Source organism: Rhinoderma darwinii, chromosome 1 (assembly GCF_050947455.1).
Source record: "Rhinoderma darwinii isolate aRhiDar2 chromosome 1, aRhiDar2.hap1, whole genome shotgun sequence".
Lineage (NCBI taxonomy): Eukaryota > Metazoa > Chordata > Amphibia > Anura > Rhinodermatidae > Rhinoderma > Rhinoderma darwinii.
Window position 1 is genome coordinate 461,582,253 of NC_134687.1, and position 16,713 is coordinate 461,598,965.

Sequence of the window (16,713 nt, forward strand, 5' to 3'; positions counted from 1 at the left end):
TATACTGACTGTAAAGTGCAGCGTGTGTTACTATACTGACTGTAAAGTGCAGCGTGTGTTACTATACTGACTGTAAAGAGCAGCGTGCGTTACTATACTGACTGTAAAGTGCAGCGTGCGTTACTATACTGACTGTAAAGTGCTGCAGGCGTTACTATACTGACTGTAAAGAGCAGCATGTGTTACTATACTGACTGTAAAGAGCAGCATGTGTTACTATACTGACTGTAAAGAGCAGCGTGCGTTACTATACTGACTGTAAAGTGCAGCGTGCGTTACTATACTGAGTGTAAAGAGCAGCGTGCGTTAGTATACTGACTGTAAAGTGCAGCGTTCGTTACTATACTGAGTGTAAAGAGCAGCGTGCGTTACTATACTGAGTGTAAAGAGCAGCGTGCGTTACTATACTGACTGTAAAGTGCAGCATGCGTTACTATACTGACTGTAAAGTGCAGCGTGCGTTACTATACTGACTGTAAAGTGCAGCGTGCGTTACTATACTGAGTGTAAAGAGCAGCGTGCGTTACTATACTGAGTGTAAAGAGCAGCGTGCGTTACTATACTGAGTGTAAAGAGCAGCGTGCGTTACTATACTGACTGTAAAGTGCAGCGTGTGTTACTATACTGACTGTAAAGTGCCGCATGTGTTACTATACTGACTGTAAAGAGCAGCGTGCGTTACTATACTGAGTGTAAAGAGCAGCGTGCGTTACTATACTGAGTGTAAAGAGCAGCGTGCGTTACTATACTGAGTGTAAAGAGCAGCGTGCGTTACTATACTGACTGTAAAGTGCAGCATGCGTTACTATACTGACTGTAAAGAGCAGCGTGCGTTACTATACTGACTGTAAAGTGCAGCGTGCGTTACTATACTGAGTGTAAAGAGCAGCGTGCGTTACTATACTGAGTGTAAAGAGCAGCGTGCGTTACTATACTGAGTGTAAAGTGCAGCGTGCGTTACTATACTGACTGTAAAGTGCAGCGTGTGTTTCTATACTGGCTGTAAAGAGCAGCGTGCGTTACTATACTGACTGTAAAGTGCAGCGTGCGTTACTATACTGACTGTAAAGTGCAGCGTGCGTTACTATACTGAGTGTAAAGAGCAGCGTGCGTTACTATACTGAGTGTAAAGAGCAGCGTGCGTTACTATACTGAGTGTAAAGAGCAGCAGGCGTTACTATACTGAGTGTAAAGAGCAGCGTGCGTTACTATACTGAGTGTAAAGAGCAGCATGTGTTACTATACTGACTGTAAAGTGCAGCGTGCGTTACTATACTGACTGTAAAGTGCAGCGTGCGTTACTATACTGACTGTAAAGAGCAGCAGGCGTTACTATACTGACTGTAAAGAGCAGCGTGCGTTACTATACTGACTGTAAAGTGCCGCATGTGTTACTATACTGACTGTAAAGAGCAGCATGTGTTACTATACTGACTGTAAAGAGCAGCGTGTGTTACTATACTGACTGTAAAGAGCAGCGTGCGTTACTATACTGAGTGTAAAGAGCAGCGTGCGTTACTATACTGAGTGTAAAGAGCAGCGTGCGTTACTATACTGAGTGTAAAGAGCAGCGTGCGTTACTATACTGAGTGTAAAGAGCAGCGTGCGTTACTATACTGACTGTAAAGTGCCGCATGTGTTACTATACTGAGTGTAAAGTGCAGCGTGCTTTACTATACTGACTGTAAAGAGCAGCGTGCGTTACTATACTGACTGTAAAGTGCAGCGTGCGTTACTATACTGAGTGTAAAGAGCAGCGTGCGTTACTATACTGAGTGTAAAGTGCAGCGTGCGTTACTATACTGACTGTAAAGTGCAGCGTGTGTTTCTATACTGGCTGTAAAGAGCAGCGTGCGTTACTATACTGACTGTAAAGTGCAGCGTGCGTTACTATACTGAGTGTAAAGAGCAGCGTGCGTTACTATACTGAGTGTAAAGAGCAGCGTGCGTTACTATACTGAGTGTAAAGAGCAGCGTGCGTTACTATACTGAGTGTAAAGAGCAGCAGGCGTTACTATACTGAGTGTAAAGAGCAGCGTGCGTTACTATACTGAGTGTAAAGAGCAGCATGTGTTACTATACTGACTAAAGTGCAGCGTGCGTTACTATACTGACTGTAAAGAGCAGCATGTGTTACTATACTGACTGTAAAGAGCAGCAGGCGTTACTATACTGACTGTAAAGAGCAGCGTGCGTTACTATACTGACTGTAAAGAGCAGCATGCGTTACTATACTGACTGTAAAGAGCAGCGTGCGTTACTATACTGACTGTAAAGTGCAGCGTGCGTTACTATACTGACTGTAAAGATCAGCGTGCGTTACTATACTGACTGTAAAGTGCAGCGTGTGTTACTATACTGAGTGTAAAGAGCAGCATGTGTTACTATACTGACTGTAAAGTGCAGCGTGCGTTACTATACTGACTGTAAAGTGCCGCATGTGTTACTATACTGACTGTAAAGTGCCGCATGTGTTACTATACTGACTGTAAAGTGCAGCGTGCGTTACTATACTGACTGTAAAGAGCAGCATGCGTTACTATACTGACTGTAAAGAGCAGCATGTGTTACTATACTGACTGTAAAGTGCAGCGTGCGTTACTATACTGACTGTAAAGAGCAGCGTGCGTTACTATACTGACTGTAAAGAGCAGCATGTGTTACTATACTGACTGTAAAGAGCAGCGTGCGTTACTATACTGACTGTAAAGTGCCGCATGTGTTACTATACTGACTGTAAAGAGCAGCATCTGTTACTATACTGACTGTAAAGAGCAGCATGCGTTACTATACTGACTGTAAAGTGCAGCGTGCGTTACTATACTGACTGTAAAGTGCCGCATGTGTTACTATACTGACTGTAAAGAGCAGCATCTGTTACTATACTGACTGTAAAGAGCAGCATGTGTTACTATACTGACTGTAAAGAGCAGCGTGCGTTACTATACTGACTGTAAAGAGCAGCGTGCGTTACTATACTGACTGTAAAGTGCCGCATGTGTTACTATACTGACTGTAAAGTGCAGCGTGCATTACTATACTGACTGTAAAGTGCCGCATGTGTTACTATACTGACTGTAAAGAGCAGCGTGCGTTACTATACTGAGTGTAAAGAGCAGCATGCGTTACTATACTGACTGTAAAGTGCAGCGTGCGTTACTATACTGACTGTAAAGTGCCGCATGTGTTACTATACTGACTGTAAAGAGCAGCATCTGTTACTATACTGACTGTAAAGAGCAGCATGCGTTACTATACTGACTGTAAAGTGCAGCGTGCGTTACTATACTGAGTGTAAAGAGCAGCATGTGTTACTATACTGACTGTAAAGAGCAGCGTGCGTTACTATACTGACTGTAAAGAGCAGCGTGCGTTACTATACTGACTGTAAAGTGCCGCATGTGTTACTATACTGACTGTAAAGTGCAGCGTGCATTACTATACTGACTGTAAAGTGCCGCATGTGTTACTATACTGACTGTAAAGAGCAGCGTGCGTTACTATACTGAGTGTAAAGAGCAGCATGTGTTACTATACTGACTGTAAAGAGCAGCATGCGTTACTATACTGACTGTAAAGAGCAGCATGTGTTACTATACTGACTGTAAAGTGCAGCGTGCGTTACTATACTGACTGTAAAGAGCAGCATGCGTTACTATACTGACTGTAAAGAGCAGCATGTGTTACTATACTGACTGTAAAGAGCAGCGTGCGTTACTATACTGACTGTAAAGTGCCGCATGTGTTACTATACTGACTGTAAAGAGCAGCATCTGTTACTATACTGACTGTAAAGAGCAGCATGCGTTACTATACTGACTGTAAAGTGCAGCGTGCGTTACTATACTGACTGTAAAGTGCCGCATGTGTTACTATACTGACTGTAAAGAGCAGCATCTGTTACTATACTGACTGTAAAGAGCAGCATGCGTTACTATACTGACTGTAAAGTGCAGCGTGCGTTACTATACTGAGTGTAAAGAGCAGCATGTGTTACTATACTGACTGTAAAGAGCAGCGTGCGTTACTATACTGACTGTAAAGTGCCGCATGTGTTACTATACTGACTGTAAAGTGCAGCGTGCATTACTATACTGACTGTAAAGTGCCGCATGTGTTACTATACTGACTGTAAAGGAGCCCTGACACAAGTTTGAATGCTGACAGTGTTGTTTCATTTTTGTGTTTGCATTTTGGATACACTTTGCCCTGGTTATTTTACTAGTACTTATAGCTGGGGCAATATAGGGATATTTACTACACAATTGCCTGTAGTATTATGAGACCTCACAGCTTAAAGGAATGTTCAATAATGTATTTTTTTTAAATAGTTGTAATTTTTAGTTTTAAGTTGTTTCTTACTTTTTTTTTGCGAATGGGGGGGTGCCATATAAATTTTCGCCTAAGGCAGCAGAAAAGCTCGAATCGGCCCTGGCTGCATGAAGATACAGGTCCAGAACCTGAGGCTGCAGTACAGGGGCTACAGAGGCAGAGTTTTGATCAAATCTCTGTGCAGCCTCAGTTTTTAGGTGTGTAATAATAGTCATATCCTAGTATGATGGTTTTCATAGCATTAAACGGGTATTCAGCCCATAACATTTATCACCTATCCATCCCCTGTTCTAGCTAGTATGCCTGTCACCAACATGCTTCTTTTCTGAGTCTTTGGATAATGTGATAAATATATTCTGCGTTATGTGACTGTGATTTTCTACCAGTATCTTACACTGCAGCTGTTCAGAATGTAATCTATGTATCCTAACAAAATGGCTGCTCATGGGTTCCGCCCCTTTTCAGACCCTCTTTTTAAGCAACTGATTGGTCGATCATGTCACCTAACATACAATGTTGAATCTGATTGGTCAAAACCTTCACTGTAGCTCCATTCTTTAAGGTGCCCTAAACATTAGATGAACATTGACCGAACCCTCTGATTTTGGTGAGACTGGCTCACCGTCTAATGTGTATGGGGTTTGTCCTGACTCTTGCCTGATGGCAAAAGTTGGGGGGAAGAAGGATCAGGCATGTTGGAATTTAACATGCCTGATTCTTTGTTCTCAAGTTATATAAGCCACCGCCAGAGGTGTCTGCATGTTAATGGAGGGGTCGGAAGGAATAGCAGTGAGAGAGCTATCTAAGGTGTGTGTCCAAAGTACCTGAAAAAGTAAAAGAATGTGCACAAGGGAATATAAACTGATCCAAATATCACCCCAAAATGTGGTTATATAAAATGTAATTTTCTTCTGGAAAGTCTCCTTTAAACTCCAGCGCCAACACCGAAGACTAAGATCATTTAGGATATTTATTTCTGAACAAGACAGAATAAATCTAAACCTGCTAACAGTCCTGCCAACTGGACCTAGAGGAGACATTGTCTATGCAAATGTGTATCAAATAGAGGTATTTCCAGGATGCTCGTGGGGGCATTCCTGGGTGGGATTAAATAATATCACAATTTGGGAGTCAAATGTTGGGAGGTATGTGAATCTGATAAAAAAGGAAAAAGGCCTGGCCCAGACAATGATTTTAGATGCACTTTCTCACAAACCGGTTTTAAAGATGCGCAAGAGATGCCCCCTAAGAATGCACTGGGTAATTCAATATAAATAGGAGACCGTAAGTGGCTCTGAAGTTGCAACTTTAAAGTGACTTACAACAGTGGAAAGCAGAGAGGTCACCCAGCTGTCAAGTGTCAAGTTATTGAAGTGTGACTTGAGGCGAGAAAAGTCAGCCAACTCAAATCACATAAAAGTAACATCACACTATCCGGGTCAAGCAACTGGCATGAGATGGCATGACAAAGCACTGGCCTTGCAGAGTAATTTGACTAAGGCCTCATGTACACAAACATATTTTTTCCCTCCCGTAAATACGGGTCCTTGGTCACACGTATTCGACCGGTATTGCACCAGTATTTACGGACCCGTGCCCGTAAATACAGGTCCGGTGTCACCAGTATTCAACCCGTATTTCCGGGCACGTTTTCGCTGCAAAATTGCACTGCAGTAATCGGCAGCCCCTTCTCTCTATCAGTGCAGGATAGAGAGAAGGGACAGCCCTTTCCGAGGTAAAAGTAAAATAAATTCTTACTTACCCGGCCATTGTCTTGGTGACGCGTCCCTCTTTCGACATCCAGCCCGACCTCCCTGGATGACGCGGCAGTCCATGTGACCGCTGCAGCCTGTGATTGGCCAGTGATTAGCTGCAGCGGTCACATGGGATGAAACGCCATCCCGGGAGGCCGGACTGGAGGAAGAAGCAGGGAGTTCTGGGTAAGTATGAACTTCTATTTTTTTTACACGTTGATTTATATTGTGATCGGTAGTCACTGTCCCTGGTGCTGAAACAGTTACTGCCAATCAGTTAACGCTTTCAGCACCCTGGACAGTGACTATCCCCTGATGTCGCCTGGCAACGCTCCCGTAATTACAGGTGCACACACGTAGTCACCCGTAATTACGGGAGCCCCATAGACTTCTATGGGCCCGCCCGTGCTGTAATTACGGCCTAAAATAGGACATGTTTTATATTTTTCAACGGCATGGGCACCTTCCCGTAAGCATACGGGGAGGTACCCGTGGCCAATAGAAGTCTATGGGCCCGTAATAATGGGCCATAGTTACGGCCCGTGATTACGGGCGTTTGTACGTTCGTGTGCATGGGGCCTAAATCAGTGGATGCTGTTTTTCACAATGATATATTATATACACTTCTCAGAATGAATGTATGACAACATAATTATATAATAATGAAAACCCCAAAAAAATACAAAAAATGATAATAATTTCTTAGATTTTAAGATTCCAATAATTTCTCGCTGTCACAATGCTTTTAATCTTCGTAGTTCCGCAATCAAACATTGATTAACCAGTTAGTGACCGCTAATACGCCTTTTCACGTCGGCCACGAACGGGCTTTATTCTGATGCATAAGCCTTTTTACGTCGCTGCATCAGGATAAATAAACCGAGCAGGGAGCTGTCAAATCTCCCTGCTCTCAGCTGCCAGAGGCAGCTGAGGGCTGGGGACATCCCTGCTCGAACGTAAGTATCGATCTCACCCATTTAACCCTTCAGATGCGGCGCTCAATAGCGAGCACCGCATCTGAGTTGTTTTGGAGAGAGGGAGGGAGCTCCCTCTCATCCCACTGACACCCGGCGATAAGATCGCCGAGTGTCTGTGTCTAAGATGGCAGAAGGGGGCCTAACAAAGGCCCCCAGGTCTGCCCGTAGTAAATGCCTGTCCGTTTTAAACGGACAGGCAGTAATACACTGCAATACAGAAGTATTGCAGTGTATTATAAATGTGATCACATATTAAAGTCCCCTAGTGGGACTAGTAAAAAAGTAAAAAAAAAGTTTAATAAAGTTAATTAAATTAAATTAAAAAAAACGTGAAAAAAGAAATGAAAAACACACTTTTTACCCTTACAAAATGCTTTACTATTAAAAAAACAAAAAAGTAAAAAAGTTACGCATATTTGGTATCGCCGCGTCCGTAACGACCCCGACTATAAAGCTGTTACAGTATTTAACCCGCACGGTGAACGCCGTAAAAGATAAAATAAAAAAACAATGGAAAAATTGCTGTTTTCTGTGAATCCTGACTTGAAAAAAAATGTGATAAAAAGTGATCAAAAAGTCGCATCTACTCCAAAATGGTACCAATAAAAACTACAAGTCTTCCTGCAAAAAAAAAGCCCTCATATAACTGCATCGAAGGAACAATAAAATAGTTATGGCTCTTCAAATATGGAGACACAAAAACAAATAATTTTGAAAAAAAAGCGTTTTTACTGTGTAAAAGTAGTAAAACATACAAAAACTATACAAATTTGGTATCGTTGCAACAACCCGCTGAATAAAGTTATTGTGTTATTCCACACGGCAAAAGGCGTAGATTTCGGACGCAGAGTGGTGAAATTTCAGGTTTTTTTCTATTCCCCCCCCAAAAGTTAATAAAAGTTAATCAATAAATAATATGTACCTCAAAATGGTGCTATTAAAAAATACAACTTGCCCCGCAAAAAAACAATACCTTATACAGCTATGTCGACGCAAAAATGCGACGATGGAAAAACGTAAAAAATGGCTTGTCATTAAGGTTTAAAATAGGCTGGTCATTATGGGGTTAAAGTGTAGCTAAACGTTCGACAAACTTCTGACATGTCATAGTGACGTGTCAGAAGTTTGTATTGGTGGGGGTCCGAGCACTGAGACCCCCCCCCCACCAATCGCTAGAACAAAGCAGCTGAAACGTTTGTGTGAGCGCTCAGCCGCTTCGTGTCTGTTCGGCTTTTTTCGGAAAGCTGATGTATCGGAGCACGGGCTCATAGACTTTCTATTGAGTCCGTACACGATACATTTATTTCCGGAAACAGCCGAACACACACGAAGCGGCTGAGCGCTCACACAAACGCTTCAGCTGCTTTGTTCTAGCGATTGGTGGGGGTCTCAGTGCTCGGACCCCCACCAATCCAAACTTCTGACATGTCACTCTGACATGTCAGAAGTTTGTCGAACGTTTAGCTACACTTTAAGACTAGATTACTCATAACATTTTATTGTCCGTTACAAATTGTACTACTTTAAAGGGCCAAAATAAAAATGAAAGGAGTACTTTTTATCATTTATCAATGATATAGAGGATGGAATTATTAGCACTATTTCTATTTTTGCAGATGACACCAAGCTATGCAATATAGTTCAGACTATTCTTTTTGAGGGGGTTTTACAAGGAACAAGATTTCACCATATTTTTTGTATGTGCCATTAATATATTTATATAAGTTAATCATGTCCCCCCTTAGCCGTCTCTTTTCAAGGATAAATAGGTTTAATTCTTTCAATCTTTCCTCATAACTTAAATTCTCCATGCCCCTTATTAGCTTTGTTGCTCTTCTTTGTATTTTTTCTAACTCCAGGGCATCCTTTCTATGAACTGGAGCCCAGAACTGAACTGCATATTCTAGATGAGGCCTCACTAATGCTTTGTAAAGTGGTAATATTACATCCCTGTCCCGCGAGTCCATGCCTCTTTTAATACACGACAATATCCTGCTGGCCTTTGAAGCAGCTGATTGACATTGCATGCTGTTATTGAGTTTATGATTTACAAGTACACCCAGATCCTTCTCAACAAGTGACTCCCCCAGTATATTTCCCTCTAGGACATATGATGCATGCAGGTTGTTGGTACCCAGGTGCATAACTTTACATTTATCTACATTAAACCTCATTTGCCAAGTGGATGCCCAAATACTCAGTTTGTTTAATGCAATTCCCGAGCAGTCAGTGCATGACACAGTGATTCAAGAACATCAAAGAGAGAGTGGAAGTGTCGTGCACCGCCCCCTCTGGCCCTATGTATTTATTATATTTGCCCTGAGCGTTCCTTTAAGTTGCTTTGAATAGAACAGTGATAGCCACAGTGGCCTCCATAACAGTGAAAGCCTCAATTCCCACATAACAGTGAAAGCCTCAATTCCCACATAAGGCTGGGTTCACACGACCTATTTTCAGGCGTAAACGAGGCGTATTATGCCTCGATTTACGCCTGAAAATACGGCTCCAATACGTCGCAAACATCTGCCCATTCATTTGAATGGGTTTGCCGACGTACTGTGCCGACGACCTGTAATTTACCCGTCGTCGTTTGACAGCTGTCAAAAGACGACGCGTAAAATTACAGCCTCGTCGAAAGAAGTGCAGGACACTTATTGGGACGTTTTTGGAGCCGTTTTCTCATAGACTCTATTGAAAACAGCTCCAAAAACGGCCGAAAAAACGGCGCGAAAACGGCGCGAAAAACGCCGCGAAAAATGTGAGTTGCTCAAAAAACGCCTGAAAATCAGGTGCTGTTTTCCCTTGAAAACAGCTCCGTATTTTCAGACGTTTTTGGCTCAGCGTGTGAACATACCCTAAGGGTATGTTCACACGATATCAGGCATTTACGGCTAAAATGACAGCCTGTTTTCAGAAGAAAACAGCTGCGTCGTTTCAGCCGTAAATGCTCCTCCTCGTAATATACGAGGCGTCTGTGACGCTCGTATATCTTGAGCTGCTCTTCATTGAGTTCAATGAAAAACGGCTCAAATTACATTGCAAAGAAGTGCCCTGCACTTCTTTGCCGAGGCAGTCAATTTACGCGTCGTCGTTTGACAGCTGTCAAACGACGACCCGTAAATTACAGGTCGTCTGCACAATACGTCGGCAAACCCATTCAAATGAATGGGCAGATGTTTGCCGACGTATTGTAGCCCTATTTTCAGATGTAAAACGAGGCATAATACGCCTCGTTTACGTCTGAAAATAGGTCGTGTGAACCCAGCCTAAGGGTATGTTCACACGATGAGAGGCATTTACGTGTGAAAAGACAGACTGTTAACAGCTGCCTCGTTTCAGACGTAAATGCTCCTCTGAGACGCTCGTAAATCTTGAGCTGTGCTTCATTGAGTTCAATGAAGAACAGCTCAAATTACGTGGCAAAGAAGTGCCCTGCACTTCTTTGCCGAGGCAGTCCATTTACGCGTCGTCGTTTGACAGCTGTCAAACGACGACTCGTAAATTACAGGTCGTCTGCACAGTACGTCGGCAAACCCATTCAAATGAATGGGCAGATGTTTGCCGACGTATTGTATGCCTATTTTCAGACGTAAAACGAGGCATAATATGCCTCGTTTACGTCTGAAAATAGGTCGTGTGAACCCAGCCTAAGGGTATGTTCACACGATGAGAGGGATTTACGTGTGAAAAGACAGACTGTTTACAGCTGCCTCGTTTCACACGTAAATGCTCCTCCTCGTAATTTACGAGGTGTCTGAGACGCTCTGAGATGCTCGTAAATCTTGAGCTTTGCTTCATTGAGTTCAATGAAGAACAGCTCAAATTACGTGGCAAAGTGCCCTGCACTTCTTTGCCGAGGCAGTCCATTTACGCGTCGTCGTTTGACAGCTGTCAAACGACGACGCGTAAATTACAGGTTGTCTGCACAGTACGTCGGCAAACCCATTCAAATGAATGGGCAGGTGTTTGCCGACGTATTGCAGCCCTATTTTCAGACGTAAAACGAGGCATAATACGCCTCGTTTACGTCTGAAAATAGGTTGTGTGAACCCAGCCTTACAGTGAAAGCCACAGTGACCCACACAAAACCGTATCAGCCACAGTGCCTTTAAAGCAGTGAGAGCCACAATGTCCTGTAAAAGTTAAAGCCACAGTGCCCCCATAGCAATGCCAGCCATAGTGTTTCCCATAACCGTGCCAACCACGGTGCATTCACCAGGGTCAGCCACAGTGCCCCCCATTAAAGCCAGTAGCCACAGTTCTCCATTAATTTAGTCCAGCCTTTTTTTTTTAGGTATATCTTATTTTTGGGTAACCTGGATAACAACTATTTTTGCTCCATTATATCTTTCAAAGAGATTGTTACCGAGACATCAAAAACGATGGCAAATCTGCCGACATATGTGGAGATACATCACCCACTCCTATATTGATGTTTATTCAGCCGGATTTGCCATTTCGAGGTTAGAAAAAGCTCACGGACAACTCCTATAAGGGCTTCTCTACTTGGTCTTTACAGTATCAGGTTTATTTAGTGTCCCTATTACAGCTGAATATATAATAGTGGAACCTGATATTCCTGAAACGCACGTATAATTTCTGAATCAGCGATTCAATGTGCAGCACCCAGATACCCTACATGACTAAAACTACGTGGACTCCCCATCTATTTAGAGGGTTTTTGCCATTTCAGCCATACCTATTGCGACAAGGTATAGAAAGCTTACAGTCAAACAATCCCCATAGATCTAACAAAACTAAAATGCGTAGTACAAAAAAGATTCATGATACCAACATAGGATGCCAACTTTCCAAAATTTTAGTTTGACAAATTTCTGCTCTGTTAGACGAATAAGGTGCATCGATCATCTGTACATGCTGTAATAGTGACGTGGAAAATGTCAAGGAGCAGTAACAGCTCAGGTAAATCATACAAGATCCATGAACGGGAGTCCTAAAGGGTGTAGTGAGTAAAACAAAAAATCTGTCCTCTGTTATAATACTTACTGCCAAGTTCCATGTTCTTGTCTTAATTCATATTTGCTGCGAACCACCCTGTAAACGTAAAGCGACCCTACGGTCCCGGGACAACATTTTAAATATGATGGTGTATATGAAGAAATAATGCCTGGTGCCCTCCAATTGTGCCCTCTGCCGTGGATCCACCGTTTTAGGGTCCCCTTTGTGCTGTCCCAAAATGACTGCAGCACTTCTTAGACTACGAGTCTGAGACACTCCCACTGTTATCAGATTGGCCCTAGCTGCCCATGTGAGCAGTTCTGTCCAATACATGAACAGGAGGAGCGTCTTAAACTTAGTCTCAGAAGCACTGTGACCATTTTGAGACAACACAAAGGGGACCCTAAAACGGCAGATCCACGGCAGAGGGGCACAAATGTTGGACATTAGGTATTATTCCTCTATACACACCATCATATTTATAATTTTGTCCTGAGACCGGAGGCTCAAATATGATGACCTCATGGTGGCACTCATCACTCAAATCAAGAGGCGACCTTCTTGCCAGTCTTGCACTGGATTATATAAGGTTACCTAAAAACCTTTTGCAAACTAGGAAACCACAAAAGCATACAATAAAAAAGATGTCAACCCATAACTATGAGAGTGGGTAAGCACTCAAAAATAACAGCTACTATCCAGTTTTTGCTGGCAGAGGACCATCCATGCCTCCATAGGACATCCTTCCACTCATGTAACATCACCATTAAATGATTGAGTCCATATATAAAAGACAGTGTCTTTATACTACTGTAGCTATATGTATTTTTCTAGACATTTAATGAACAGACTCATCCAGGTTTAGATGGTAGAAAAGATAAAAAAATAAAAGGGCAGCCTATCAAACGCAGAAATATTTTTTTTATAGTCAAACATATAGACATTTTGTATATATCCTTGTGTTGTGTTATGACTGTTACTCTCAGAATGGTGTCTAAGATATTGTGGATAACTCCATATTTACACCAAGAAGGTAGAGATTAGAGTAGAAAGCAGAGAGAAGGGATTGGCAGGTAAACATGAGAAGAAAACCAACAAAGACAATTTATGTGGCAAAGCCAAATAATAGCACAAGCCAATGGAGCTTCAGGAGCAGGGGAGGCAGATTTTAGTCATAGCAACTAGTAGCTTTTATATGTATGCACAATAGCAACATGCTTAAAGTTCCACTAAACTTATAAGTCAACTTTCATTATAGAAAATAACTAGTAATATAAGAAACATCCTAAAATAAAGGTATAGGAGCATACAGATAGAGTATGATGGAGTGTGGCGGATGCTGCAGCCGATGGCACCCACTTCTATTGGAGTATAACCGTATGAGTTGGGAATACACCTTTAATTTCATGGAAAGGAGATGGGGGTCAAACAAGCACCAACTCCTCCTGTCCCAGGTGGTTAAGGGTGTAGTAGTGATAACCAGCACCAGAAAGGGGCCACATATTAATATGACGCCCCCTCACCTCTATATAGGTCCCTGGGTGTAGCTTAGAAATGAACAATACACCTGACAGTCTGGATTATTTCCACCTAGATCTGTCATTTGTCAGCTGACGGCCACATGAAAGCTTGTTTGCGGTCAGCACTGCCCGAGCACCGTGTGCAGCCTGGTTGCTTTGGAACGATCTAACCAATTTTGCCAAAATCTTCTAAGAAAAAAATTCCTAAACTTTACTTGCGCTATAGGTTTAGTGGACATTTAAGTAGTGGGAGCTGAAAGCAGGGCGGCACTGCTAGGTGAAAATTGGCAATGGAAAATTTACCAATGTGATTCTGCCTGAATGAGAACACAAACGACTGCCAGTTCTTCAATCCATAAGAAATGTTACGTTTATTTTTCCATCTTAATTTTATTTTTTGCCTGAGGATCCATACTAAAGTCCTTTTGGTGTATTTTAAAAACATGACCCCCCCTCCCCTTATGTCTCATTAATGTGCCGAGTTAGGCCTCATGCACACGAACGTATTTATGTCCTCCCGTAAATACGGGTCCTTGGTCACACGTATTCGACCCGTATTGCACCAGTATTTACGGGCACGCTTTCGCTGCAAAATTGCACTGCACTAAGGCCTCGTGCATACTTCCATCATAGTTTTCACGGCCGTTTTTGACGGATCCGTGTGCCCGCTTTAGCGGCCGTGTGATTTCCGTGTGCACTCAGTGTTTCCGTTTCCGAGCATGGTACTGTCCAGGGTGCTGAAAGAGCAGGGTTGTTCAGTGCTAGTCACTGTACAGGGTGCTGAAAGAGTTAATGGGTAACTCTTTCAGCACCCTGGACAGTGACTATCGCTGAAGAATGACCATGCTCGGCGCTCGCAAAATACAATTTTAATGAAATAAAAAATAAAAAAAATCAGTTCATACTTACCCAGAACTCCCTGCATTTTTCTCCTGTCCGGCCTCCTGGGATGACGTTTCATCCCATGTCACCGCTGCAGCCAATCACAGGCTGTAGTGGCGGTCACGCAAGTCTGGATGATGTCAGAAGGCCGGCCTCCAGGGATGAAGCTTCATCCCACGTGACCGCCTCTGCATCCAATCACAGGCTGCAGCGGCCACATGGACTACCGCGTCATACAGAAAGGTCGGACTGGAGGAAGAAGAGGGACTCGTCACCGAGACAACTACCGGGGTACGTATGAACTGCTTTTTCATTTTATTTTTATCAGCAGCCTCTTCTCTCTATCAGTGATAGATAGAGAGAAGTGGCTGCCGATTAGTGTAATATTTCTGTAATGTACTTCTGCCCGCCCGCCCGTTGCTAGGCAACGGCTCCGTCACACACGGACGGCACACGAATGCCTTCCGTGTGCCTTCAATTTTTTTGACGGCCCCATTGACTTGCATGGGCCTCAGGGTCACGGAATCTCGGACCAAAGTAGGACATGCTCTACTTTTGATCGGAACAGAGCAACGGGACCGTCCAAAAAACTGAAGTGTGCATGGCCCCATTGAAATGAATGGGTCAGGGTGCTAGCCATCAGAAAAACGGCTAGCACCCTGAAGAAAAACACTGAAGTGTGCACGAGGCCTAATCGTCAGCCCTTCCCTCTATCAGTGCAGGATAAAGAGAAGGGACAGCCCTTTCCGCAGTAAAAGTAAAAGAAATTCATAATTACCCGGCCGTTGTCTTGGTGACGCGTCCCTCTCTTGACATCCAGCCCAACCTCCCTGGATGTGACCGCTGCAGCCTGTGATTGGCCTGTGATTGGCTGCAGCGGTCACATGGGCTGAAACATCATCCCAGGAGGCCGGACTGGAGGAAGAAGCAGGGAGTTCTGGGTAAGTTAGCTTTTTATACTATTAACTCCAGCGGTAGTCACTGTCCCGGCTGCTGAAAGAGTTACTGCCGATTAGTTAACTCTTTCAGCACCCTGGACAGTGACTATCCCCTGACGTCGCTTAGCAACGCTCCCGTAATTATGGGTGCACACATGTAGCCACCCCTAATTACGGGAGCCCCATAGACTTCTATGGGCCTGCCCGTGCCGTAATTACGGCCTGAAATAGGACATGTTCTATATTTTTCAACGGCACGTGTACCTTCCCGTAAGCATACGGGAAGGTACCCTTGGCCAATAGAAGTCCATGGGCCCGTAATTACGGGCGTTTTTACGTTCGTATGCATGAGGCCGTTATCTTCTATTACAATGATGACACAAAGTTGCCAGAGCAGGAAGTGTTGTCATGGGGACACAACACATAAGCTCTTTTCATGGGAGGCCTTAAATATTTGCACAACCATAGAGCATTTTTATTTTTTTTCAATTCACATTTTAAAACACATTATAAAGCCTTTGCTCTTCTGGAAGTTTTCCTTAATATATGAAAAAAATATATGAACCAATTCCAGTAAAAAACACTGACTAAATAAACAAAAATGTAAATTATATATATCCCTATCTGAAAAGACAGCAGCGGATCTGTTATTGTAGATTGTTTATTACTGCTGACACCTTTAATGCCCATATAATGTCTCTCATTGTCTGTTCTTGACAGTAATATGCTGTCCTTATATCGTTTAGATGAAAATTTTAGATCAATGTCTTGTGCTTTGGAATCTATCTTGTTTTTCAAAATGGAAAGAAATAAAAATAAATGCTTCACAAGAAAAATGGAAAGAAAAATTAAAACCAAAAATCGACAAATGCAGGAATCCCACATGTTGGTACGTGTGAGAGAACCACAAAAATGTTGCTCATGCATTTCAATGAATTGAAGACTTTGAATCGGGCCCTTTCACCCCTGAGTTTGGTGGCAGCAGTGGGATTTTTTGTTTTTTTTACCGTTGGCAGATCATTTAGCCTGTAAAAATGGATCTCTAAGCGTCCCCCTACTATTTCACCATATTCCAAAAGTGCTATAAATGTTTCTCTCGGGGTGAAGGAGTTAAATGACAAAATGATGGCCTTTAAAATATGGAAGTAGATACATCAGCTTAGAATAAAAACTGGAATGGATGGAAAAAAAAAAGGAAATCTGAGATGAGGCCACATTGTAGAACCATCAAAAAGGTACCTGAAATGGCTGCTGCTGTGATGAAAAAGCAGCAGAAACATTGGGAGGAAGCTGGGTTGCTATAGCAACAGGTGTACCAGTCTGCCCATCTTTTCCTGTCACAATCTTTACC

The 16,713-nt window shown here is 42.9% G+C and overlaps 1 protein-coding gene across 7 annotated transcripts in view; it reads right to left on the bottom strand.

Annotated features, from left to right (window-relative positions):
- The window catches only part of EP400 (E1A binding protein p400), a 157,402-nt gene that overhangs the window by 116,524 nt on the left and 24,165 nt on the right, over positions 1 to 16,713 (bottom strand). For 6 of the 7 annotated variants that reach the window (XM_075832935.1, XM_075832928.1, XM_075832888.1 and 3 more), the window contains one exon: positions 16,602 to 16,712. The exons of the other annotated variant lie outside the window; for it this stretch is intronic. In XM_075832935.1, coding sequence (XP_075689050.1) covers positions 16,602 to 16,712 — 111 coding nt within the window. The remainder of the gene's footprint in view (positions 1 to 16,601; position 16,713) is intronic. 7 annotated transcript variants of the gene reach the window in all.